This window comes from Gossypium hirsutum, chromosome A10, assembly GCF_007990345.1.
Source record: "Gossypium hirsutum isolate 1008001.06 chromosome A10, Gossypium_hirsutum_v2.1, whole genome shotgun sequence".
Taxonomy (NCBI): Eukaryota; Viridiplantae; Streptophyta; class Magnoliopsida; order Malvales; family Malvaceae; genus Gossypium; species Gossypium hirsutum.
In genome coordinates, this window is record NC_053433.1 from 14,903,848 (window position 1) to 14,928,758 (window position 24,911).

At 29.3% G+C, this 24,911-nt stretch overlaps 2 protein-coding genes across 3 annotated transcripts; one reads left to right on the top strand and one right to left on the bottom strand.

Annotated features, from left to right (window-relative positions):
• Positions 1 to 392: 392 nt before the first annotated feature.
• Positions 393 to 2,414, top strand: LOC107897504 (uncharacterized protein At5g64816). 2 transcript variants are annotated; one of them, XM_041078780.1, is made up of 3 exons: positions 574 to 652; positions 730 to 787; positions 1,820 to 2,414. In XM_041078780.1, the coding sequence occupies exon 3, from the start codon at positions 1,866 to 1,868 to the stop codon at positions 2,241 to 2,243; it is 378 nt and encodes a 125-aa protein (XP_040934714.1). In that variant the 5' UTR covers positions 574 to 652; positions 730 to 787; positions 1,820 to 1,865; the 3' UTR covers positions 2,244 to 2,414. The 2 variants fall into 2 exon arrangements, with proteins under 2 accessions (XP_040934715.1, XP_040934714.1); XM_041078781.1 differs by lacking the exon at positions 730 to 787 and having other exon boundaries at positions 393 to 652.
• Positions 2,415 to 2,881: 467 nt separating this feature from the next.
• On the bottom strand, positions 2,882 to 3,700 carry LOC107896123 (uncharacterized). Its single transcript, XM_016821256.2, has 2 exons — positions 3,314 to 3,700; positions 2,882 to 3,214 (listed from the first exon to the last, which is right to left on the bottom strand). Exons 1-2 carry the CDS (start codon positions 3,550 to 3,552, stop codon positions 3,082 to 3,084), a joined length of 372 nt encoding a protein of 123 aa, XP_016676745.1. The 5' UTR covers positions 3,553 to 3,700; the 3' UTR covers positions 2,882 to 3,081.
• Between the last annotated feature and the right edge of the window lie 21,211 nt (positions 3,701 to 24,911).

The window sequence follows — 24,911 nt, forward strand, 5'->3', positions numbered from 1 at the left end:
TTTACTAAAAACGTCGCTAAAGAACATGACTTTTAGCGGCGTTTTTAGGGAAAGAGCCATTAAAGTTCATGTTCTTTAGTGGTGTTTGTGGGAGCAGCGTTTTTCTACATAAACGCTGCAAAATTTAGCGGCGTTTTTTGTGATGCTTATCAAAACACCACAAATTTTTTTTGCGGCACCGCTAAAAACCTATTTTGCTGTAGTGTTAATAGAAATGGATAAAAAAAAACAATCTCAATTAGTTAGGTGACCAAATTAAAAAATTTGATAGTTAAGTAATCCAAAAAAGAAAAGAGGTAATAGTTGGGTGACCAAATTAAACAAATTGATAGTCGGGTGACCAAAAGAAGAAAATGGGCAATATTTGGGTAAATTGTGGTGTAATTTACTATAATTTATAAATGGTTAAAATATGATATAACTCCCTATACTCTTTATAAATTTAAAATTTAAGCTATGTATTTTAATTTTAAGAAATTTTAATTTCTCCATTTTTCATTTTTTAATTTTAAAATTGATGTATTGAAATTATATTTTAAAATAAAAGATTTGACTTGATAATCATATAATTAAAAAAAAACTTAAATAAAATTAGCCTCACATAAACAGTTCACTCTCTTTGCTGATTTCCCCTAAAAACCCTGCTCCAAAGGTCAGTCCCTCGTCCTTTCACTTCCTCCGAAACCCTGAATTTTTTTTTTCCTTTCAAGTTGTATCTTTTTCTTATAGGAATCAAATCTCTAGGATTAGCGGAAGCGTCGAGTATCTATTCTTTGTAATTTGGCCTGTAAGTCGTCATCTGGATTTCTGTTTTTTTTTCTGTTCTTTTGCCTATTTGTACAAATTTTATGGGTTTAACAAATTTTCGGGCTTTTAATCTCTCTGTGCTTTTACTATGCCTTCAGAATGGGTTTAAGTTACTGCATTATTTGATGCTTTTGTTCTTTTAATAAAATGGAATTTTGCTAAATATTGTTAAAAATAGATTGGGTTTTAAAACTAAAAAGTTTTGGGATTTTGCTCACTCTGAAAGAGTGTTTTTTTTTTTTTTATAAATGCAGAGGAAGAGATTTAATTGGGAATTTGTTTATGTGATTGTTTGAGAAAGCTGTAGTTTTTCGTTCACTAAAATAAGAATGTGCTTTGCAGTTTACTAAAATTGGAATTATCTATTTGATTGTTATGTGATAATATTTATACATATATACAAGGGATTGTAAGGCTTTCTATTGCTGTTGGCTATGATAAATGCAGTAATGGGCCTTGTCTGGATATGTTTTCGTTTTAGTTTGAAATCTTTCCATACTAGATGAGTGGCTTGCTTTATGTTAGAAATATGAAGTGAAACATGCTAAAAATGGTTGATATTGGGATGTAAAATGTATATGTTCTAAAGCCATTAGCAGCAGCATTGCATAGGTTCTCTCCTTATTTCATATCTCTGATGTTCTCAGACAACATAATGCAAGTGGCACTTATCTGAAGTGCTTCTTATAGTAATGCGATGTTGTATTATATGCAATCTTTCAAAGTATTGAATGGTAGATGTACTGTAACTTCCAATGGTAGGCAGTGTAAAATCCAACTTTCTAACTGCAGATATCCAAGTATTGTCATTGTCTACCTTTAAAATCTTTTTTTTCTTTTCCACTCGGTGATTCTTTTGTAATTTTAGATTTGATAGCCCTTGCAGTAGAATTTTTAATTATCTGTTAAAAGTGAAGTTAAATGCCTCTTAAATTTAACTGCTATATATGTTCAGTCAAGAAATGAATATATATAAGAAGTTAAAGTGCTGTATTTTCCTCTTCCATCGCAGAAGAGGACAAGGGAAAGAAGAAAGGAGTTGCTTACTGCAATTTGTGATGGTAGAAGTTTGGTGGTCCCTTCTTGGGGCTGCCATCCCTGCAGTTATCGCAGGGCAAGCTTTTAGAATGAAGAAAAGGCATGCCGAAGATCAGAAAATTAAGAGTGCCAGAGGAAGGGAGAAGACTGCAGATGATGTTTTTGTCTGTGAGAGAGTCTGCACTTCAAAGAGAATGCTGAAAAAGGTTGGGGCATTTTCAAAAGATCCAATTCGTGACACTTGTGTAACTGTCTGTGGTGTGTCTGAGCTCGATGCATGCTCCGATGCTTGTGCTCGTACTGTTTGCGTCAACCAACATCAGGTACCCAACTGGAATGACATTTGCCTTCGAAGGTGTCAGAGTGAATGCCTTAGACTTTCTGCTTCAAATTCTTAGTGCATTTTCCTCTAAGATTTTGAACATCAATATATGTAGAATATAGTGCTTTAATTACAGTGACTGCTATCTCGGTCCCAGTACTTGGCCTCAAAGTAGTGATCCTACGCAGGCAATTTTATGTTGAATATTATGGGTGATTGTCGGAATGGAAGTTTTTTCTTTGCAATAGTATTTTGGGTGATTCTTAGCAGTCAATTTCAATCTTATTTTCTATATTGTGCTGCCTCTTCGGAGCTGAGTTATGCTATTCTGTTTTGCCATTTATCTTATGTCATTGTATCTGAGTTTCTTGTGGTGCACAGCATTATTAATCCGTGTTTTATGCATAATGCTGTCAATGATTGCTATCTGCTAGTGAAAAAGTTCAATTATGCTTAGCTCAAGCAAGTTCACCATGCTTTTTTTTTTTTTGGTGAGATTGGAGATCCTGGGATTCAGTTTCCAGATCTGTTGGATGTCACCTTTGATAGGTATCTGCATGAACTAATTGCTTCAGGTTCAAGTTCACTAAGCTATTCTTTCCAGTATCCACTGCAAAAGATTTCCTTAATAAGTTTGAGGAAGGTTTTAACAGATGGTCTTCCCTTTGTTTACATAAAAAAAAGCTGGTTTTAAAATTTGATTGAAAATGGATGTAAAAGCAATTATTTCAATGAATTAAAATAACATTAAAATATTGTAAGGTTCAGCCATAAACCTAGGCTAGTAGAAAAGTACATCAGGGATGGAGAACGAATGCATATTAGTAACTTAAAAGATGATATAATTATAACAGAAAAGCTGACTTACAAATAACACAATAAATTAGTATACTGATACGATTTATGGGTTTTGTTTAAAGTTCATCACGGGATTCTTTTTTGTCTTCAACCTTCTCAGCAGTATTTTGCAGAGTTTTTTCTGTAGATTTCTCAGTTTCTTGAACTTTTTCTTTATTTGTTTCAAAGTTTGCCTTCATTGCTTCTTCACTGTCAAAGATATGGAACAAAACATGTTAATGATTTATTGACATTCATAAAATAAATCCCATCACTTTCAACAAATGTACAAATTTCATGGAATCGTACTCTGGCTTAGATGAAGTAAACTGCAAGCGGAAATCATGGACAATGGTTTTGATTTTTTCCAAAGAATTTTTATGAGATTTCTTCAACAAAGAAAAGGTGTTTGAAACAACCTGGAAGAAAGAAGGTTTGTCTTCATTTTTGATCTGGTTCTGCACAGTTTCACCAACTACCCATAGGATCTGATGCGAGAGAACGATGAAGTGAAGAGATAATGTGAAGCATCTTCTAGATTTGTTCATTGCTTATATTTGGTAAATGTAAATCAATAAAAAGAGGAAGTGTTATCGGCATTTGATGTAGCTTTGTAGTTTGTGTAATTGGAGGTGTTTTCAAGTTTGTTCACGTCCTACTGCATGAAGGAAAGGTGGCGTTATCGCCTTGCTTCTCTACGGTTTGTTCCTGAGCGTTTCAAAACATACATGTTATATATACTCACCCTAATTATAAGGTTTATGATTTTAGCGAGATATTTTCTCAAAAAAAAAAAAAAAAAGAAGTGAGATATAAGTTGCTTTTGAAAATCTTGGTAAAATAATTTTTTTGTTCCCTCTAAAAAATAGAGCAATTTGATCCTTATCAATTTTGAAAGCGAGCAATTAATGATAATTAATCAGAATGTTAACATTTTTTAACAATTGTACACATTTTTTTGATATAATAACAAATTTAGCTTGCAACATTTACATATTCTATCAACTTTGTTTTGATTTAATAAATTTAACTTGCAAAATATACACATTCTGTTAACATTTACAGAAGATATTAAACATCAAAGGTTAAATTTACTATTATACCAATTAAAAATTGATATAATTGATAGAAAACATTAACATTATGATTAATTGTTCTTATTTGTTCATTTTTTAAATTGATAAGATTAAATAGCTCTAATTTTTTTTGAGAGGAACCAAATTGTTCAATTTCGAAATTGATAAAGATTGGAAATAGCTCCAGTTGATTTGAATAATTCATATTTATTGTTTTTACGACAATAAAATATTTAATTTATATTAATATTAATATTTATATATTTTGATTTAAATAAAAAAATATTATTATTACTAAAACAATAATTCAATCTAGATCAAGCAAACTTCTATCCAAAGCCTAGCCTAAGCAAGCCGGGTTTACTAAATGATGTTAATATCTTTATGAAAACTTTTAAAATAAATTTTATTTAATTTTGAACTCTCAGTGACCGTTTTACTCTCAACTTATGCTGGGTTTACATACACTAATAATTGCTGTAATATTATTAGAATATACTTGGAACTCAAAGTTTTTCTTTTATTGAAAAAAATCAATACTAATTAATTATGTATCTAATTTTATTTTCTTATACCATTAGAAAAGGACAAGTGAAGAAGAATAGTCCATAATTTTACAATCAATAGTTAATGGTTTCAATTATTTGTCTTGAATTTTAACTTTTGTAACTGAGAATTCACATTTTCTTTTTCAATAAAAAAGAAAGGAAAAGTTTTTAAATATTGTGTCTTTAGATACTATAACTAATTGATAGTATGAATTCTATCTGAAGTTTGAATCTCCATCTTTCTTTAAAAATACAGTATACGCTCACTACTTTTTAATGAAATAAATTTATAACAACTATCTACTTTTATGCTAGAGAAACTACTTAAAAAATTACATTATTATTAAAAAAGTTACTAGTTTCTGAAAAAAAAATATCCATCTTATATACAAATTCATTTTTATAAGTATTTAATAAATCAAATTATATTATCTCATTGAAAATATATTTATTTACATTTAATATGTTTTAATAAGATGGAATGATACATTGTTAACAACAAAACAGTCTATATTCTATCCACATTTGTTCAGTTTTTGAGAGTTTTTCGGAACTAAATTTTGGATACTTCACTAACAATAGTGTTCTTAATATCATTATAAAAATATTAGACAAAAGATCTAGTTATCCACCTATTAAAGAATTGTTCTATTTGCCTAAGTTCAAATGCTTATTCGAATTCGGGTTTAAAAAAAATATTAGATTAAAAAATAGGCATAGACAACAACAAAAAAAAGGTCTGTTTCAAAAATAGACTAAGCTCGAGTTTGATCATTCAAAGTCTGTACGAGCCCCTTTTAATGGAAAAATTAAATTCAATGAGGATTTGGTTCATCCTACACGCACACGTCACGGGCATCCTGCTTTTCTATGTTATCTGAACTTGTATGTAATTATTGAGAGTGAAGATATTATACATAAGGTGACTATTTCACCAAAAAGTTTTCTTTTAGTTCAAAACGATCAATATGTAAAATCAGAACAAGTGATTGCTAAGATTCGCGCAGGAATGTAATAACCCATTTTTCAATGGTGCTAGAAACGGTGGTTTCGGAATCCAGTTCTCCGATAATCGAGTTAGTAAATATTATTTATTAGTAGTTACGAATTTAGTTATATTGATTTTTGTTCGATAAATTTATTAAACGACTAATAATTAAGGTATAATAATTAAATAGTAAAAGAAATCGTAAAAGTTAATCGTTGTTAATTTTTATTAGTTAAAAAGGCTCAAATTATAATTATTTGAGGGTTTATGTGGAAAATAGACCTTATTTATATATGGTGGACGGTGAGTGCTTGTTTCCTAATTAAAACATATGTTAAATTAAGTTAAAAATTAAGTAAAATATAATAAAATTATTATGAATATATTATTAAGTGGATTTCCATCATGATCAAGATAAAGTTTTGGTGTACTTTAAATTCTAGTAGTTATTAGAATTAGATCTCTACTTCTTTTATACTTCTTATGCCTATAAATAGAGACTCTGATGAAACATTGTAATTATCCTTTTGATCAATAAAGTACTTTCTCTATTACTTTCATATTTTCTTTGTTTTTTATTTTCTTCATCTCTCTTTATTTTATAACATGTTATCAGCACGATGGTTCTCTATTTTTTTTTAAATCTTTCGAAGCCATCCCACAAATCAAATTCTTTTTCACATTAAACTTTCACCCTTACAAATTCATCTTTGGGATGTTGAAAGATTCAACCTCAGAATGGATTTTGGTTCTTATTCTCGATCTTTGATTTATTGTACAAGAATGGGTAAAGTATAGATTTGGTAAGAAACTTTTATATTTCGATCATATTTTCTTTTTCAATTAAGGTATGACTACTATTAATTTTTATTTGACATAAATTTCACATTCTGGTGGTATTTAATTTTTGCCTCTCTCGGTTAAATTTTTTTTATGTAAAAGACATAATTGCTAATTAGATATGTTTGCAATTAATATGGTATGTTTTCTTTTTTTTTTTGGTAAATCATTCTTTTTGAAGTTTTTTTAATTAATTTATATTATGCATAACATTTAGATGTTTTGATTATTAAATTCTTGAAATTTTATTAAAACTATGGTGAAAAGTGTTATTAACCTACCATTGTTGATTAAAGGGAAAATTGATAGGATCTATTTATTTTTATTAACTTATTAATGTTGAATGATTATATGATATCTTTTAAATTGAACTTATAAATATTTTATTAGAGCAAGATAAGATTTTATAACATATATGTAGTATTGAAATTTGGTAAAATATGTATCGGATAATTTTCAAGCATCATACATGAAAATTTTGATTATTTATTAAATGATTTTTACTATTAAATTATAAATGTTATTACGAAAACAAAGTTGTTTTACTACTTGTAATAGTGCTCATGATAGTAGTCAAAGTGATGATGATGATGTTAAAAATCTTCAGGTATATTTTACTATATTTTATTTATTATATCATATTTATTATACTTGGAGACTAATCATGACAACATGAATATATAGATTTTGATTTTCAATCTCACGTATGTTTGCGATGGTGATTATGAAATAAAGAATCTATTGGGATGTTTATAAGTCTGTCCTACTAGATTTGTTGCATTCCTTGAAGTGAAAGTAAACATAAAGGGAATAAAAGATATAATCATGGACTACTAAAAGTGGGAATATAGTAATAAATAAGAGAACAATGAGAGTTCTCAAGATAACTCCTCAAAAGGTAAAGATAACTTATGTTATTAATGTGATATGAAAGATTATTAGCCACATGCGGCATATGCCCAAATATTTTGTTGCTGTTAATATTCTTTGAGGAAAGATGTGAGAATGTAGTAATAAATTCTATCATTATAGATAGAAAATATTTATCTTATTTGGTACTAAAACAAACAAATATTATTTCAATATTTGATAGTACAAAATTAGTCGAAAGCTCTAGAAGAGCTAATATATTAATATTTTGTAATGGTTAATAGTCGAAAGCTCTAGAAGAGGTAATATATTAATATTTTGTAATGGTTAATCCATTGGTTTTAAAAGAAATTTATAATGGATCTTATTTTGAGATTGGGAATGAGGAAAATATTATATTTCATATGAATCATTATTGCTATAAATATCTATTTTAAAAGGATGAAAAAAGAGGATTGGATTATTAATTTTTATTTATTTTATAATCTTTGTTATCTTCTTTTATCATCATCCCTATTAAGGGGTTGAAAGTGAAATATTTGATTGTGAAAGATCTATTTATGAGCAATAAAATATGATAATTCTATTTAAAGCTCGTTATGGTTGGATGCACCTGAAGTTGCACTTTTTTTTTAGATATTCGAAGCTTTTGGCATATTCCTTGAAGCGAATATTACATATAATTGTTTGAAAATTATATGTACCTATTGACTTAGTGGCATTATAGACTTTACATTGATTTAGATATTTCTAGTAATAAATGTCACAATAGCACTTATATGTGGATACAAAGTAAAAGTAAAAGTAAAATGAATGATAGTAAAATTATTAATTTGTTACAATTTACTATAATTGAAACACGTGTTAAAGTAAACTAAAAGTTTACTGATACAAATGCATTTACTATTTGATGTGACCAGTTAGACCATCCTGGATCATATATGATTTGAAAATTAATTGAGAATTTATATGGATATTCATTAAAGAACCAGAAGATTCTTTAATTTAAAAACATTCTCATTTGTTGTTTGTTCTCAATGAAAATTGATTCTTAGAAACTTAATAGCTAAAGTTGAGATTTAATGTCTTGCATTTCTAAAATAAATACAGGTCCATTCATCCACCTTGTAGATGATTTTAATATTATATGATTTTGGTAGATGCATCTACGAAATAATCACATATGTGTTATCAACTTGCAACCCGTCGTTTGTAAGATTACTTGTTTAAATAATTAATTTTAGATCATGCAATTAAGACAATTCATCTTGCTAATACTGATGATTTATATCTCAATCTTTTATTGGTTGAGTTTGAAAACATTTGTAAAAGTTTGCGCATAATGGTTTAGAGAAATTATTGATTAAACACCTCTGATTAATGTCTAAACCATTACTTATGAGAACTAAACTTCCTATTTCAACATAAGATTATGTTGATTTACGTGTTATATGCATCAATCCAATAAGTTATAAATACTCCCCATTACAATAGGTTTTTGATCAATAGCTAAATATTTCTCATCTTTGAATTTTTGTATGTGCGTATATGTTCCAATTGCTCCACCATAAAGCACAAAGATGAGTGAATCCTCAAAGAAATTTGAGAATATATATTAATTACAAGTTTCTTTGTATTATTAGATGTTTTGAATGCATTGGAGATTCAATTATGATATTATTTGTGATTTTAGTTTTGATTCGATAATTTTTCCGACATTAGGGGGAGAGAAATAATAACTTGTAATGAGTTAGGGGGAGAGTAATTTGAACCAGAAGTTCAACAATAATAACTCATTACAAGTTAACTATCAGATCTATTTACAAAATTAATGAGAATAACCAAGTGTTATATACCATATAATATTTTAATTTGAATCAAAGTCCTAGTAGGACAATCAGTTAGAATAAATAATAGATTGATTGGTTCCAAAGATGAAAAATCTTCTAGATTGTCATATAGTAAAGATGAGTGCTCCAGAAGATACTTAAGACATAACTAATAAGTAAAAATCTAGAAGAGATTCAGGTACCTGAAACTGGATTTTAAAATAATGAAAATAAGAGACAACGATAAGTTATGTCAATTCTAGAAAATGTGGAACCGAATAATAAAAGTGGTCAATAATGATTTTACATCTAATATTATTATTGAAATAGTAAAATAAAAGGAGGATCTTGAATAAATCTATTGAGAAATATAGATATGGAATAAATTGATCAAAATAGAAAGACGCAACTCAAGTACAATTAAATTCGTGGAGTATTTTAGACAGTAGTCTAAATATCTAAATGTATAAAGTCAGTGAGGGTGCAAATGAAGTAGTTTTGCAAAAGCAGAATAAAAATATAAATGTTTGCACTAAGTACTAGTATTGATTATGAAAAGATATAATATTCTTTTGTGATGGATGCAATAACCTTTAGACATATTATTTTGACAATTTATAAAAGATTTAACTTATGTCTAATGGTTGTCGTTACAACCTTTTATGAATCACTATATAGTAAAGTTTATATTAAAATCCTTAAAGGATTTAGGATGCTAGAAGCATATTGAAATTCTCGAGAAATTGTTCATTTATATGAATTGAAATAATTTAAACATATGTGATAAATTTGACTTAGTGAATAGTAGTTGAAGAAGGATTATAAAATGATTCAAAATACTTATTTGTGTTTTTATAAAAGAATCATGATTAAATTTTGTTATGATTATTGTTAAATCTCCTAAAGAGATCAAAATATATTCCCCTAAATTTCCCTCACTCATGACTTTTAAAAGAATGGTAATATAAATGCTTAGCAATACATTCCAATAGTCATTTGAAAAACTAGTATTCAAGATTGAATACGTAGAATATGAGAAAGTATGTGATGTTTTCATGAGGGGAGTAAATATGCGTTGTACTCTTTTTCCCTTAGCCGAGGTTTTGTCCCATTAGGTTTTCCTGGTAAGGTTTTTAATGAGGCAGCATAGTATGCTTATTATAGATTGTGTACTATTTTTACTTTATTAGGTTTTCATCCCATAGGGTTTTTCCTAATAAGGTTTTAACGAGGCACATTATCTACCAATGGACATCCAAAGGAGAGTGTTATGAATATCTTATTAACTGGATGTCCATCATGATCAAGATAAAGTTTTGGTGTACTTTAAATTCTAATAGTTATTAGAATTAGATCTCTACTTCTTTTATACTTCTTATGCCTATAAATAGAGACTCTGATGAAGCACTGTAATCATCCATTTGATCAATAAAGTATATTCTCTATTGCTTTCATATTTTCTTTGTTATTTTTTCTCTACATCTCTCTTTATTTTATAACAAAAACATAAAAAAATAAACACATATTCAACTATTTTTCTTTTCCTCACCGTTTGTTCATAAAAAAGAAGAAGAAAGAAGTCGTTTTTGGAAGCTTAAGGTTCTGCCTTTTCATGTAAGTGCTTTCAAAGTCCATTTTTTATAAATTTTATATTTTAAAGATTGTTGTAGTTCGATTTAGCTAGTCTAATGATTAAATTGTGAAATTGTTAAAGTTTTGAAATATTGCTATTGATGATTTTGAAGCTTTTGGTGTTAAATAGTTTGATAGTAAGTTTAGATATGATTAATGACTAATTTGTAAAGTAAAAGTTGTTAGTTTTGAGTATAGAGACTAAATTGTAAATATTTTGAAATTGACAAAAAATTTATGTAATTATAGATATTAGAGAGCTGTAGAAGGATGTGATTGAAATTGGATTGAAAAACGAGGCTTAAATGTGAAAGATATGATAGTTTCAATTTTAAAGACTAAATTGGATAAAACTTTAGGGAAATTATGAAAAATGGAATTGTCATATGCATAGAATAAACTGCTATAAGGTAAATGAAACTAATAAATTAAAATGAATTATCGTATAATGCCCCGAATTTGCGACTAGAAGTATTGCACCTTGAGTATGGGTCCGTAAAGAGGTTGAATATAAGTATTTAATTATGTAGGGAAATGACACAATTTAATGTCTGCTTCGGTGGTTAATGGCTCTGAGAAGTGTTGGAGAAATCTTGGGTTCAAACGTAGGCTTTAGCAAAAATTTTGGCTTTAAGTGAATAAAACCCTTGGTGCTTAGATGAAGGCCTTTTAAATTATTGTGGTAAATAAATGACACAAGGAAGCATATGGTCTAGTGGTTGTGGCGTCATTAAGGTTGTAAGGGAGCCTGGGTTCAAGTCTTGGCTCTTGCAATTTATTTTGGTTTTTCTTTTAAAGGAACTTAGAATTTGGCCTATAGACCTTATAAAATTGAGGCTAAAATGGTGACACAAAGAGCCTTGTGGTGTAGTGGCAATGTGGTATGTTGTGTAACTGTGAGGTCTATGGTTCAAGTATTGGGATGCGCAATGGGGTATTTATTTTGCTGTTTGAGTTGTGTAGAAGGTGGAGTTGGATTGGAACTCTGTGGTTGAAGTGGTTATATAAAAATAAGGAATTTTCCAACCTAATGGTTGAAAGTAATCCCTCATTAGGAAGCTAACATTGGAATTGGTGAGAAGCTGGCTTATTGGTGATCGTAGACTTCGAAGCGTTCTCATAAACAAGTGTGTATTCACGCCATTCTTTGTTGGAAGTCGAAAAAAGCCGAAAAACTGAAACCTCGGTATTCAAGGCCTCACGAGTGTGCGAACGCACGAGGGGCGAACCGAGCCCACAAATCATGGGCGATAGACTGTAGAAGCCGCCACGAGAGTTCTTGTGTGCTGGGGCTATTTTGGGCCTCGATAGGCCCGTGGGGCCACTTGTGTAAACTTCATTGTTAAGTGGGATGTAGATAGACTTGTCGTGTCGCGCACTCGACTTAGGTAGTTCTGGGCCACGTTGGGCCGTGTGGGCCCAATGGGCTCGTAGGCCCCACACGGATTGAATCTGCAACTTGTGATAATTATTGGATTGGGCTTTATAGGTCACATAGCCATATCTAAATTTGGGCCAAATGGGTCACACGAGGGTGTGGGCCCATTTGGGCCAAGTAATGGGCCTTAGGCCCATTTGTATCGTTATGTCTATTTAGGTTACTTAAGTCACTTGAGGCGACAGTGGACCTTCTGTTGGGTCGTGAAGACCCCGATTTGTAAAATCATCGAAATACCCTTGTAGTGCAAAATGACCGTAATACCCTTGTATGGTAGAATGACGATTATGCCGTTATGTTCTGTATGACTGATGTGCCTATGGTTTACATATATGATTGTACTGAGTATGAATTTGCATGCACGTAATATTTATGACATGACATATTGCATGGGGTTGGGTTATTATGGACGGAGGAAGTGTACGGCCTAAGCCGTTCTGCATAAGGCTTTAGCCTTTCTGTGATACTTATGGCTTATAGCCGTTCTGTTAACTGGCAGCGTTGCTGCGATATTTACGGCCTTTAGCCATCCTGTCTACGGCATTGAGCCGTCCTGTTGACTTAGTGCTGCAACCGGTGCTACGCTTGGTGTGTTGGCTGGGTGGGTCGATTTTATCCCCACATGGTGTGTTGGTTGGACTGGGCTAGGAATTTGTCTGCATATCTGCATCTGATACTGATTCTGTACTGAGCTTAGGCCCACCTGATTCTGTTAATGGGCTAGGCCCAACTGTTACTGATTTTGAGAATGGGCTAGACCCAATTGATTCTGATGAAGGCTGAGACCCAAGTGGAATTGTACTGGGCTTTGGCCCACACACATTTTGTTACTGTTTACTAATTGTTTTAGTTTAGGAGGGGATTACACACTGATTTTTCATAAACTCACCCCGTTTATTAACTGTGCAGGTAATCTCCAGCATTAGGAGGATTGGTGCTGCGAGGGACACAACTGCTATTATTTCCGATTTTCTTTTAAGTTATCTATTTACAAGTACTTATATTTTATCTGGCTTGTAACAAGGCCTCTTTTAATTTCTGGTTCTAAATTTGGAATTTTATATACTATTTTATAACTGTAGGAGTAGAAAATGGTTTTCTTTTCCAAAACAATAATTGTTTTTCAAAATATTACGTTATCTATTTCGATTTCTTGTGTATAAATAAAAAAATCTTGAAATTTACAAGAATACAACATTGAAATCAAAGAAAACATCTTCCCTTGTAAAACTAAGGAAATTGTTTCAAGATTAACGAAAATAATTTCAGAGGTTATAGATGAAAATAGTCAAGATGATCAACAAAAGGTTGAAATTGAAATAGAACCAATAAGGAGTAAACGAGCAAGGGTGGAAAAATATTTTGGATCAGATTTTCTAACCTTTATGGTAGAGGCCAAACCTTAAACATATAATAATTCTATACAGTCATCTGAAATCATTTTATGGAAAAATACTATTAAAAGTGAAATTGAATCCATCATACAAAATCATACATGGGAATTAGTGGATCTTCTTCTGGGAATTAAACCATTAAATTCTAAGTGGATTTTCAAACGAAAAATGAAAGCAGATGGAACAATTTACAAGTACAAGGCCAGATTAGTTATAAAATGTTATAGACAAAAGGAATTCTTGACTACTTTGATACTTTTTCTCCAGTATCCAGGATAACTTCGATAAGGATGATACTTGCGGTTGTCTTGCGAAATTTAGAAGTACATCAAATGGATGTTAAAATAGCTTTCCTAAATGGAAATCTTGATGAAGAAATTTATATGGAATAACCTGAGGGTAATGTAGTTCCAGGATAATAAAGGAAAGTTTGTAAATTGGTAAAGTCTTTTTATGGGCTTAAGTAAGCACCAAAGAAATGACATGAAAAGTTCGATAATGTTATGATGATAAATGACTTTAAGATTAATGAGTGTGACAAATGTGTGTATGTCAAAACTACTGACGTTGGATAAATAATCTTATGCTTATATGTTGACGAGATACTCATTGTTGGAAGTAACAATGAAATGGTAAAACATGCCAAAGACATATTAAATTTAAGATTTGACATAAAAGATATGGGACTAGTTGATGTGATTTTGGACATCCAAATCAATAGGTCATGTGAAGGTCTCATATTGACTTAGTCACACTATATGGACAAGATTCTTGGGAAATTTAGTAAGGATGACTTTGGTATAGCCAGAACTTGAATAGATACGAGTCAACATCTGTCCAAAAAAAAGGGCAAAAATGTTGACCAAGTGGAATATGCAAGAGTCATATGCAGTTTAATATACCTTATGAGCTGTACTCGACCAAATATTGCTTTCATTGTGAATAATTTAAGCAGATTCACAAGCAATCCAGGGAAAACCACTGGAAAGCAATTGTGAGGGTATTGGGATATCTCATATATACTCGGGACTATAGACTACATTATTCCAAAGAACCCGTTGTTTTAAAAGGATTCTTCGATGCTAGTTGGATATCTAATATTCAAGATACCAAAAGCACAAGTGGGGTTTTTACATTGGGAGGAGGAGCTGTGTCATGGAAATCCTCAAGACAAACAATTATAACCAGATCCAAAATAGAATCTGAGTTTGTAGCTCAAGACAAATCTGGAGAAGAGGCTGAATGGCTTTGAAACTTCTTGGAGGATATTCCTAACTGGCCAAAGTATGTATCCACAATATGTATATATTGTGACAATCAAACAACAATTGGTAGAGCACAGAATGTAATATATAATGGTAAGTCGAGACATATGCGTTGTTGACACAATACTGTTAGACAACTGGTCCCAAATGGAGTTTTCTCTATTGATTTTGTAAAATCAAAAGATAACATACGGATCCGCTAACTAAAGGCTTAAATCGAGACCATGTTGAAAAAATATCAAAAGAAATAAGATTAGAACCCATGGAAATTAAACGTGCTATGTAAAGGAAAACCTATCTTAGTTGACTAGAGATCCCAAGATCTAGGTTCAAAGGGACAACTTAATTGCATAGACCTTGTAAGGTTACTATGGAGGTTCTTATCCCAAGTTCGTTCCTATGATATAAATAGTGATTTAAAGTGAGATAGGTTAATCAAAGCTTTTAATGACCATTGTGTATTTCAGTGAGCCGGGCAACATAAGTCACCTATGTGAAAGTGATGTGGGTCCGCTTCAATGAGACTACTGGGGCATAGTTCTCTTAAACTCTTTGCAAAACCAAGAGATGTTCATGGTCATATGAATATACCCATGAGAACGAAGACCTTGCCAGGGAGGTAGTTGTGTGAGGTATATCATTGTTTACACAAACGACAGAACAATTCAAAAACACCGTGTCTACTAGTTAGCTAGTAAAGTAAATATACTTTCACAAGGAAAGGTTCATGGGTTGATGTCTACCTATCCTATGCAACTATCAATTGTAGAATCTATCACCACATCGAGTCAATGTTTTTCATTAAAACTGTCAATTTCATTCATATGGGGGATTGTTAGAAAAATGTGGTTTTTCTTTTGGAATCTTTGAGGCATATTTTCGATTGGTAAATGACGAGTTTTGAATCATAGAATTATGATTTATGTTCTACCCCATAAGACCTTTACAACGGGATATCATATTCTCAAAAAGGTTGAGGGATGAATGAAAAATTGATACTCAAAATAAGCTACTTTTGAATTATGTTGAGAAAAATGAAAAGAATTAGTCCCACATTGATTGAGAATCAAGTGTGGAACTTATATATATATGTAAACCAACTTGGTGGTTATTGAATGACTAAACTAATGCTCTCCTTCGCGCACGAGATGGTGTAAATTCAAATCCATCGGGGTTGAGGGCACATCTGCATGACTTGGGTGACACGAAATGTCCGGACCGGTCGAGCCCTTCTAGGCATGTAGATATTTTATCCCAATACATGTTTATTTCTTCTCCTTAGTAGAGTATTCGAATTTAGAATTAAAAGGTCAGTATTAATGTCTTTTAATTCAGACGTTAATTTGGATTTAATGGCCTTAATTCACAACGTCATAATTCCAAATTAGTTAAAAGTTTCCAATAATCTCTTTCTATACCGAAAATGATCAGAACACGAAGATTGAATTCTGATAATTTTCTCTTCCAAAAAATTATTTTTCAGTGATAGAAAGAAGGCAAGCCTAGTTCGTTGATCACGCAGTTGCGCTATTATGGTGTTCATCCAGTTGTTGAATCCTGGGAGATAATCTCCAATGTTTCTCCGGCACGAAAAGAGCAGTCGAATCTGTCTTAAGGAGACTGTGTTCCAGAAGCCTCAACTCTAAATCGATTTCTAACCTGTTTAGATTAAACCTTTATTTTAAATAATAGTTTTCTTGTTATTCCTGTTTCAATCTTGTGATTTATTTGATTTAAATTAATATACTTAAAAAAATTTATTACTGTGTATTTGCTAACAATTGTGCAACAGTGAGTAGGTTAGGGTTAAACCTTAGTGGTTGGTATGGAGGTAAACCTTGCATGTTGGTAGTTATTGGGTAGACTTGTTGATGTGTGACTAAGTTGAATGAGGCAAAGGGATGCACAAGGTTATCTTGTTGCATCAAGAAAGATACTACAAATTTGTTGAATAGTGAACAGTTGTTGGCTAGCAGTGATGGTAGCATTTAGTGGTTCATATTCAAGTGTTGATCCAAACACAGTCAAAAACTTTTCCCCACACCCAACTAAAGAATCACAAGTAATTTTTATGGATGATAGATATTGTCTTATGTATTTATTCCCTTTCTTTGGGTTTTAAGTATATTGCGTAGGTGCTAACTTGAGTGGTAGTTTGTGTGGCAAATAACTGGGAAAGGGTTGCCCAAATTTCGGCAGAGGTGTTGAATCGAACAAATAAGGAAATAGGCTGGGACTGATGGAGGCTAGTAGCCAAAAAGCTAATGCACGATCCTGTTGCTCGAAGCTAATAAATTCGGGGTTGGGAATTACAATGCCATTTTCTTCAAGAGTGTTCGAGTGGATATAGGTTCAAGGATATGATGCATATTAAGGCTTTTAATAGTAGGGAAAACTTCTTGTTTCCACAGGAGGTAAATGTCTTCATTAATGAGGAGAGTTACTTTCTTAGTGGAGAAAAAGGTATTAGCATTAATAGTGGGAAAAACTACGGCATTGCTACCGGATGCAACACTCATGAGTGAGGCAGACATTTTGACAAACACAGAATGGAAAAACATATAAAGAGAAATAAATGTATATAGGAAATGAGAATGAACTAAAATTTGTTAAACACAGTTGAAGGAAAAAAATCAGCAATGAACAATCACATAAAAGAAACGAGCAATGATTAATAGTTGATCATGAAGAACATAATGCAATAGTCAGGACGAAATTATTCTAATACCATCTTAATAAACATGTAAATCAACGTATAAAAGTAAATGTTTAGTTGAAAGAATGAAGATAGCACTTCCTTTTTTCTTATAGAAGTTGCTATTTGTAAAGAGTAGACATTGATGCTTAGTTCTTCATTGTTGTTGTGGTTAAGAAGTGTTTTTGAAAAATGCTGTGAAAAAATATGATTTGTTAAATTTAAATATTTTACATGCTATAAAAATATTGCAATGGAAGTTAAAATATCTTTTTTTATACATGATTTTGGATTGTAGAGTTTTAATTAATTTAAATGAAATTTCAATAAATTAAGAGGAAAAATTTGATTTGTCATTCTCCTATTAGAAAGGGATAAAGATGACGTGAAATCACAGTTTCATACAATTTTTTATCTGAACTTTATATACCTTTTAAGTAATTAATATAAATTATTTGTAAAATTAATTATATAAAAAAATTAAAATTTAAATATAATGAATATAATGATAAATGATATTTAAATAATTTAATTTAATATAAAATATAAATTAATCTATTTTTTAACATTAATCTTATCCTATTTTTTTTATACAATGCTTAGAATTATTCATAGTTTCTCCTCTAACTCTTAAATAGGAGAATAATGTGTTTCAGTGCATTCGAACCTATATCCTTTTACATTAATAATAATATCGATACCAATCAAATTAAGACTCAATTAAATTAATTTAATTTTTAAACAACTTTTAAAGAATTTAAATTCACTTTTTAACCTTACTTTTTTTAACTTTAAAAATGAAATGTTTTCGATAGAGAAATGCAATAAGGAAATTACATCATCAAGAGGTTGTTAAATGAATTTGATAACATCTTACATGAATTTGATGCCATTAGTAAAATATATAAATTAATTAAAAATGTTAGCATACTTTGTTTTTTAAAAATAAATGTTAGTCAGGAAGTACATCGTACAAAAAACCTGCAAAATCAGAGACAAAAAAAGGTGGAGTTGTCAAGTTGGTCAACAAATTAATAATTAAATTGGCTTTAGTTAGACAATTATATAACTCAAATATATGTAATTATTGAAATTTTGTTATGCGTCATGTATTTAATTTTTTACTTTTTAAAAAAATTTTATATAATAATTTTATTTATTTACTTTTTAAATTTTATAAATATATTTGCTTAAATAATAGGTATAAAAATGTTCTATAAACTTTGATTAAACAAATTTTAATTCATGGATGAGGTCTATACCAATGAATTCTTAGAAAATAAAATTTTAATTTAAATTATCACTTATATATATATTCAATGTCACGTATGATTTTATAAGTTTAACATTTAATTCATTTTTAAAATATTTTTAAAATAATTAATATAAAATAATATTTTTTATATGATTATTGAATATAATTAAAATACATTAATTTATCAATTTAAATATTATAATATAAAATTTTTAAATCATAATTAAAATATTTTTAACATATCGATATACAATATAATTTTAATTTATACAATTAATGCAAAATGACATTATTTAAAACAATAACTAATTAAATTTTATATAAAATTAAGTGATAATTAAGATACTTAAAATTCTATTAAGTAATAACTCTATTTTACATTAATAATATTAGCACAATTTCTTCTTTAGTAAAAAATTTTCACTAATAATTGTAATTTATGTTATGAATATCTTATTAAGTGGATGTCTATCATAATAAAGATAAAGTTTTGATATATTTTAAATTCTAATAGTTATTAGAATTAGACATCTACTTCTTTTATACTTCTTATGCCTATAAATAAAGACTCTAATGAAGCATTGTAAATCATCCCAATTGATCAATAAAGTACATTCTCTATTGCTATCATATTTTCTTTGTTATTCTCCCCATCTCTCTTTATTTTATAACACGTTACCAGCACGATCTTGCTCAAATTAATAATTCCTTTTATCGACAATCAAATTTATCCTCCATGATTTTCAATTTCTTTGACAGTAAGATGCAAAGGTTTTACAGGAAGTTTCTTTTATTTAATGTTTCATATCTGATTATTATTTTTCATTCTTCTTTCATTATATGTTATCATTGTTTTGATTTTCAAATTTACTTTTTTTATTTTGTTACCGTTATCTATATGAAATCAAGAATATTTTCGAACTATCTCATACCTTCTAGCGATGACGATGATGTTAAAGATCTTCAGGTATATTTTACTATATTTTATTTATTGTTTATTATAATTGGAGACTAATCATGACAACATGTATAGATATATTTTGATTTGAAATCTCATGCATGTTTGCGGTGGTAATTATGAAATAAAGAATATATACTAATGGACCACTAAAAGTGAGAACATAGTAATAAATAAGAGAACAATGAATAACTCTTTAAAGGGTAAGGATAACTTATGTTATCAATATGTGATATGAAATATTATTGGCCACATATGTGGCATATGCCCAAATATTTTGTTTTTGTTAATATACTTTGAGGAAGGATATGAAAATGTAGGAATGAATTCTATCATTATAGATACAAAATATTTATCTTCTTTGGTATTGAAACAAACAAATATTATTCCAATATTTGATAGTACAAAATTAGTGAAAGCTCCAGAAGAGCTAATATATCACTATCTAAAAAGCACAAAATTTGTGATGGTTAATGCATTACTTTTAAAAGTTATTTGTAATGGATCTCATATTGAGATTATGAATGAGGAAAAGATTATATTTCATATGAATAAAAAAAGGGGATTGAGTTATTAATTTATAATATTTATGATATTCTTTTGTCATCATCCCTATTAAAGGGTTGAAAGCAAAATATTTGACTATGAAAGATCTACTCATGAGCAATAGAATATGATAATTCTATCTAAAGCTTATTATGGTTGGATGCATCTAAAATTGCAATTATTTTTTAAAAACTATGAGTATAACTCTACAGTATTCAGAATAAGTTCTCAATTAAAATTATGTGGTAAAATATTACTAATGAGAACTTGCAAGTGAGAAAACTTGTGTATGAAAAGTCATTGGTTATGTACCTGCTATACACATGGAAAATAAGATCCACTCTCAAAGTTTGCTATTAATAGATTTTTGGGCATTTGAAGATTTTGGCATATTCCCTGAAGCGAATACTGCATATAATTATTTGGAAATTATATTTATTGACTTAATGGCATTATAGAATTCACAGTGATTTAGACATTTCCAGCAGTAAATGTCACAATAGTATTTAATGTGGATACAAAATAAAAAGAATGACAATAAAATTATCAATTTGTTACAATTTAGTACAATTAAAACACATGATAAAGTAAATCGGAAGTTTACTAATACAAATGCGTTTACTACTTGGCGTGACCAGTTAGACTATTCTGGATCGTATATGATGCGAAAATAAATTAAAAATTCATATGGACATCCATTAAAGAACCAAAAGATTCTTTTAATTTAAAGAATTCTCATTTGTTGCTTGTTCTCAATAAAAATTTGTTCTTAGAAACTCACTAGCTAAAGTTGAGATTTAATGTCTTGCATTTCTGAAATGAATATGGGATCATTCATCCACCATGTGGATGGTTTTGATATTATATGATTTTGGTAGATGTATCTACAAAATAATCACATGCGTTATCAACTCGCAACCTGTCGTTTGCGAGATTGCTTGTTTAAATGATTAATTTCAGATTATGCAATTAAAACAATTCATCTTGCTAATATTGGTGAGTTTACATCTCAAGTTTTCAATGATTATTGCATGTCAATTGGGATAAAAGTTGAACATCCTGTAGCTCATGTTCACACACAAAATGATTTAGCTGAATTGTTTATCAAATGCCTCCAACTAATAGCTAAATCATTACTTATGAGAACAAAACTTTCTATTTCAACATGAGATTATATTGATTTACATGTTATACACATCAAGCCAATAAATTATAAATACTCCCCATTACAATTTATTTTTGGTCAAGAGCCAAATATTTCCTATCTTACAATTTTTGGATGTGCGGTATATGTTCCAACTGCTTCATCACAACGCACAGGTCATAATAAGAGATTGAGAATGTATATTTATATGAGTCTCCTTATAATATTCTTGAGCAATTAATTCGAGATTTAATTGTGACATAAGTTGTCAGTTTTCCCAACATTAGGAGGAGAGAAACAATAACTTGTAATGAGTTAGGGGGAGAGTAATTGAACCAGAAGTTCAATAAGGATAATTCATTACAAGTTAACTGTTAAATGTATTTACAACCTTAATGAGAATAACCAAGTGTTAATACCATCTAATATTTTAATTTGAATCAAAGTCCCAGTAGGACAATTAGTTAGAATAAATAATACATTGATCGGTTCCAAAGATGAAAATTATTCTAGATGGTCATTTAGTGGAGGCGGGTGCTCCAGAAGAGACCCAAGACATAACTAAAACTTCAAAAGAGATTCAGGTACCTGGAACTGAATTTTAAAATAATGAAAATAAGAGATCTCAATAAGTTATGTCAATTCGAGAAAATGTAGAACCTAATAATAAAAGTGGTCGACAATGATTTTGCATGCACTATTATTATTGAAATAATGAAATAAAAGGAGGATCTTTAATAAATCTATTGAGAAATATAGATATGGAATAAATTGATCAAAATAGAAAGACGCAACTCAAGTACAATTAAATTTGAGGAGTTTTTGGACCAGTAGTCTAAATATCTAAAGGTATAAAGCCAATGAGGGTGCAAATGAAGTAGTTCTGCAAAAGCAGAATAAAAATATAAAGTTTTTAGCTAAGTACTGGTATTGATTATGAAAAGATATAATATTCTTTTGTGGTGGATGCAATAACCTTTAGATATATTATTAAATTGACAATTCATAAAAGATTTAACTTGCGGCTAATGGTTGTTGTTACAACCTTTATAAATCACTATATAATAAAGTTTATATTAAAATCCTTGAAGAATTTAGAATGCTAGAAGCATATTGAAATTCTTGGGAAATTATTCATTTATATGAATTGAAATAATTTGAACATATGTGGTAAATTTGAGTAGTTGAAGAAGGATTATAAAATGATCCAAAATACCTATTTGTGTTTTTATATAAGAATCATGATTAAAATTTGTTATGATTATTGTTGAATCTTCTGAAGAGATCAAAATATATTTCCCAAAATTTTCCCTCACTCATGATTTTTAAAAGAATGTTAATATAAATGTTTATCAAATACATTCAAATAGTCATTTGAAAAACTAGTATTCAAGATTGAATACGCAACATATGAGAAAATATGTGATGTTTTTATGAGGGGGAGTAAATACGCGTTGTACTCTTTTTCCCTTAACCGAGGTTTTGTCCCATTGGGTTTTCCTGGTAAGGTTTTTAATGAGGCAACATATTATGCATATTATAGATTGTGTACTCTTTTTCCCGCATTAGGTTTTTATCCCATGGGGTTTTTCCTAATAAGGCTTTAATGAGGTACATTATCTACCAATGGACATTCAAGAGGGAGTGTTATGAATATCTTATTAAGTGGATGTCCATCATGATAAAGATAAAGTTTTGATATACTTTAAATTCTAATAGTTATTAGAATTAGATCTCTACTTCTTTTATACTTCTTATGCCTATAAATAGAGACTCTGATGAAGCATTGTAAATCATCCCAATTGATCAATAAAATACATTCTCTATTGCTTCTTACATTCTCTGTTGCTTTCATATTTTCTTTGTTTTTTATTCTCTCCATCTCTCTTTATTTTATAACAATTTTTATTTTATAATTATAATTTTCACAATTTTTTTTGTATTTTATTATTAGAGTTCTAGTCTAGTAATAACACTATTTTAAAATTAGCACAACTTTTTTAACTAACAAGTGCATATTAAATTATAATTACTTTTAAACCTATAATTACCAAAATTCTTATTAAATTGTAATTATTTTTAAATGTAAATTTAATAATATGATGAAAAATAAAATTTATTCCCGTTCATTAAAAAATTTAGTAATATGAATAAAAATAATTATTTGATTAAATTAAAGTGATATTTGGTAACTCAAAACTAAAACTGAAAAAAGAAAAAAGAAAAAAGAAAAACTTATTTTTGATAAAGAAAATGTTGGAATTTGATAAGCCTCAGACTAACGGTAAATCAAAACAAAACTATAAGCGAAAACAATTTAAAAAAAAAGAATTAATTTGTTTATATAACTTAAAAATAAATAGAATTTAATATGAAATTGAGTGGCTAGATATTTAGAGAAAAATAAAAGAAAATGAATTTTAAGAAAGATATAAGTTTAACTTAAGTTATTGTAAGAAAATAAATAAAGAGATTTAATAGATAAATGGGTTATTAAGTATTTTAAAAAGAATAATAAAAAGAACTTATGTAATGGCCTGATAGTTAAGGATGTTCATCGTCCTAGATGTGATCTTGATTCGAGTTGCATTGATTGTTTGGACTTCACAAAAAAATATTAATTTAAATTTAAAATAGCTAAATTCACGTTATTCATCCTTATTAGGAGTTGTTTCATATATATATATATTAAGGTTCTCTCTAAATATCTATGTAAACTCAATAAATTTATCTTCATAATTTGGAACCATACGTCCTCTCCAACCCTTAAATAGGAGGATAATGCGTTTCAACACACTCAAACCCATACCCTTCTGCATTGGCAATAATGTCAATCACAATCGAGCCAAGACTTAATCAACACATCATATTAATAATTACAATATATATATATATATGACATGGTTAATAAAAAACTACAGTAACAATCACTAAACTTTAGAAAAATAACAAACCAGACACCCTAACCATTTTCCATTATAGACGTAATAGAGCTGTCATTTTTCGTCCCATTCCCCCCAAAGTCTGCCCCCCTACCATCGCTCTCCCATCCCTCTCCCTATTCCCCATCGTCCTTCCTTCCCACTCCAACCCTCACTCCCACCAAAGTTGACCCTAATGACTAAATATATTTTTGGAACCGATGATGTGACACGTTGGCCCTGTGCATTGACCAATCAATGCCTAGGGTTAACTTGCAATGTCATAGGTTCCAAAATCTATTATTTATATAACAATATTTTATAACAACTACAAAAATCCATAACCATTATTCAAATTCCTATTAGAAATCCAATTTGTATGCAAATACTAAAGTATCTATTGGAAACTCAACTTTATAACCAATTACTTTATGAAAATTCTTAAAAAATTATAAAAAATATTAATTAATATTTTTAAAAATCATATCATTAATAAATTTTATAATTT